Here is a 916-nt window from a genome sequence, read left to right as displayed (position 1 = left end):
GGCAATCCACTCACCTCAGCCTTCCAAAGGTGCGGGATTACAGGCTGAGCCACCGAGTCCAGCTATTTTTGCCATTTCAAAAAATGGCAGCAATATCATACATTTTTTGCTCGTACAGTTTATTGGGAAAACGTTCACCTAAAATTATAATTTTTGGAACAAAGTGATGCACATTAAGAAAACTTCAACCAGGCACAACAGCATGTCCCTGTAGCCTCTGCTACTCAGAGACCAAGGTGGGAGGATAGCTAAAGCCCAGGAGTTTGAGACTAGCCTGGACAACATAGCAAGACCCTGTCACAATTTTTAAAAAGTAGAAAATTTCTTATTTCCATATTCCCTCCCCAAAAAACCCTGCATCGATTAGTTTCAGAGCAGAATATGTCCACCTTTTAAAATCTCTGCTAATCTCTGAGGAGGAAATTCTATTTGGTTATGTTTTAAAATACAATCCTTTCCTTCACATACGTTCGTTGTCCACAGTACTTCTTGCTTTAAAGAACTGTTCCAGTCTTTTGCCTGTTTTTAAAACTTATGTGTAAAGACTCTTCGTATACGAGTGGAATTACTTTCTTATTGTCAAGTGGCAAACACCTATCACCAGTCTGTTGGAGAACAGATGGGGAGGGTCTCAAAGGAGGGGCTTGCGCACCATGAGCAGGGCGACCACCCCCCAACCAAACCCCAGAGCCCTTACCTGTTGTAAATGGGTCCTTTGAAGGTGGGGTCATACTTCTGGGGCGTTCCTGAAAGTCAGTAAGAAGCAGCTGGGTGGGCCGGAGGGGGCCTGCACCCAAAAGGGCCTGGGAGGTGCCCCTCCTGGAGGCGACCAAGCTCACTCCCAGCGCGTGTGGCCCAGGCTGGGAGCAAAGAGGCGTCCCGAAGCGAGACCGGAGCGATCACCTGAGGGCCACCC

General features: G+C 47.6%; 1 protein-coding gene across 1 annotated transcript in view; it reads right to left on the bottom strand.

Annotated features, from left to right (window-relative positions):
* Positions 1–916, bottom strand: part of SLC44A2 (solute carrier family 44 member 2) — a gene marked incomplete at both ends in the record, with an annotated part of 31440 nt that overhangs the window by 9007 nt on the left and 21517 nt on the right. The window contains one exon of the mRNA XM_008053285.1: positions 698–746. Within this exon, the coding sequence (XP_008051476.1) occupies positions 698–746 (49 nt within the window). The remainder of the gene's footprint in view (positions 1–697; positions 747–916) is intronic.

The sequence above is a fragment of the Carlito syrichta genome, unplaced genomic scaffold, assembly GCF_000164805.1.
Source record: "Carlito syrichta isolate Samal-C Ts95f unplaced genomic scaffold, Tarsius_syrichta-2.0.1 Scaffold288022, whole genome shotgun sequence".
Classification (NCBI taxonomy): domain Eukaryota; kingdom Metazoa; phylum Chordata; class Mammalia; order Primates; family Tarsiidae; genus Carlito; species Carlito syrichta.
This window is presented reverse-complemented; position numbering and strand designations above follow the sequence as displayed.